Genomic DNA, 2,533 nt, shown 5'->3' on the forward strand with positions numbered 1-2,533 from the left:
ACTACCAGCCTGTCACAACAACTACCAGCCTGTCACAACAACTACCAGCCTGTCAAAACAACTACCAGCCTGTCACAACAACTACCAGCCTGTCAAAACAACTACCAGCCTGTCACAACAACTACCAGCCTGTCACAACAACTACCAGCCTGTCACAACAACTACCAGCCTGTCACAACAACTACCAGCCTGTCACAACAACTACCAGCCCGTCAAAACAAGTAGCTGCTGTTGCGTTTGCTAGTGGGGCACATTACTATAAGCACATAGGGAAAACTCTTACACGTCTACAGCTCGCCATGCTCAAATTTGATGACATAAGGTCTAGATTTAATGGGTATTTAAGGGGTATTATCACTGCTCTACTATGGAATGTGTAGCATGTCAGAGAGAGAAGAGGCCACAGGGTGGGACAGACGGGAGGGGGAAGAAGAGATTCTCACTATCAAATGTGCTGACGGGCAAATTCCCTCTCACCCGGCAATCTCAGAAATGTAACGCTGCTGAAAGACTGTCTGTTTTTATTGGGATCTCCTCTCTCTCCTTCATTCCTCGTCCTATATTCCAGGTCTCCCTCCTCTCTCTCCTTCATTCCTCGTCCCATATTCCAGGTCTCCCTCTTCTCTCTCCTTCATTCCTGATCCTATATTCGGGGTCACTCACCACCTCTCCTCTCCTTCATTCCTGGTCCTATATTCGGGGTCACCCACCACCTGCCTTCCTCCCCTTACTAGGAGAAAACTGTTTTAGAAGCACTGAACTCATTATGAAAAGTGTGCAGGGCGTTTTTCCTAAACATTGGTGACTATTGAGTTTGTCATGACAGGGTTTCTCAATCTTCTCCTCCCTAAAAAAATAGTAAATAAATTGGAAACGGGAAAATCATGATGGTGTTTGTTTGTTTATTGACAGATAGTGACTTGTTTCGTTTTTGTTCGTTTATAACTTTTTCAGTCCACATTCTCATTCAAAGACGTTCCACAACCAGACAGACAGACAGACAGACAGACAGACGGACAGACGGACAGAGACAGACAGACAGAGAGACAGCCAGAGAGACAGACAGACAGAGACAGAGAGACAGACAGAGAGGAATGCTGAATCCCAAATCGACCCAGACTACTTTCCATTTTAATGACCATACCAGCATACCAGTTAGAATGTACTGTAGCAAAGTGTGTGGGTCTTGAAACATCACTGAAGACTGTGACCTTTTAGAAGTGCAGCTGTACTTAGTGATGTGTCACACAGAATGCCATCCTGAAGGATCCTGTGCTCCAGTTCTTTAGTTCCTGCTGAGAATAGTTTCCCCCAAGCCTACTGAACAGGACCCTACGGAAGAAAACAGGAAGAGTACAAAAAAGAAAAGCGAGAATAAAATACAATATTGAAGTTAATCAGATGTGTCAAGGAGCTAAAAGTGGATAACATTTGTTTTTTCTTTTCATAGACAGAAATCTAAATCAAGTCATTACTCTGATAAATAGTTGAAGGTCATATCTTTGAAAGGTTTTCTCTTATCGGAGCAGACCTCGTTTCCAGACTAATTACACAGTAAAGTGAATCAAGGTTTGGCAGGCAGAGGAAAGGCAGGCATCTGGGTCTAATAAGGAAAAGTCAACCTTACTAACAAACAGACAAAGCTCTTCAGATTACAACACTGATATGAATGGGCTACTACCCTGCAACAGCACCTGACTTATGGCATTAGACTAATCAAATATTCAATCATTTATTCATTCATCCAGCCACCCATGCAAAACACACCAATACTGTTGATTAGCAGTTTTCAAACGGTTACCTTGGAAACGAGCGGGGGCTTCTGTACTCCTAGCCAATCACAGAGCTGGTTTCTGTGGGTCCTCACCGTGGCAATGTCCTCCTCCCTAAAACCAGAGGACACAGAGAGGACAACATAATGTGAAGACGCCAGACTAACACTACAGTAAAACTAACCCTACAGTTGGTCTAACCCTACAGGAAGACTAACCCTACAGGAAGACTAACCTTCAGTAAGACTAACCTTCAGTAAGACTAACCTTCAGTAAGACTAACCCTACAGGAAGACTAACCTTCAGGAAGACTAACCCTACAGGAAGACTAACCCTACAGGAAGACTAACCTTCAGTAAGACTAACCCTACAGGAAGACTAACCCTACAGGAAGACTAACCCTACAGGAAGACTAACCCTACAGGAAGACTAACCCTACAGGAAGACTAACCCTACAGGAAAACTAACCTTCAGTAAGACTAACCCTACAGGAAGACTAACCCTACAGGAAGACTAACCCTACAGGAAGACTAACCCTTCAGTAAGACTAACCCTACAGGAAGACTAACCTTCAGTAAGACTAACCCTACAGGAAGACTAACCCTACAGGAAGACTAACCTTCAGTAAGACTAACCCTACAGGAAGACTAACTCTACAGGAAGACTAACCATACAGGAAGACTAACCCTACAGGAAGACTAACCTTCAGTAAGACTAACCCTACAGGAAGACTAACCCTACAGGAAGACTAACCCTACAGG

At 43.9% G+C, this 2,533-nt stretch overlaps 1 protein-coding gene across 1 annotated transcript in view; it reads right to left on the reverse strand.

The window, feature by feature from the left end:
• Positions 1-886: 886 nt before the first annotated feature.
• The window catches only part of LOC311119980 (tubulin-specific chaperone D-like), a gene marked incomplete at its 5' end in the record, with an annotated part of 42,728 nt that continues 41,081 nt past the window's right edge, over positions 887-2,533 (reverse strand). The window contains 2 exons of the mRNA XM_084194619.1: positions 887-1,332; positions 1,802-1,886. Of these exons, the coding sequence (XP_084050745.1) occupies positions 1,318-1,332; positions 1,802-1,886 (100 nt within the window). The remainder of the gene's footprint in view (positions 1,333-1,801; positions 1,887-2,533) is intronic.

The sequence above is a fragment of the Coregonus lavaretus genome (genome assembly GCF_964263955.1).
Source record: "Coregonus lavaretus genome assembly, contig: HAP1_SCAFFOLD_2859, whole genome shotgun sequence".
NCBI classification, from domain to species: Eukaryota; Metazoa; Chordata; class Actinopteri; order Salmoniformes; family Salmonidae; genus Coregonus; species Coregonus lavaretus.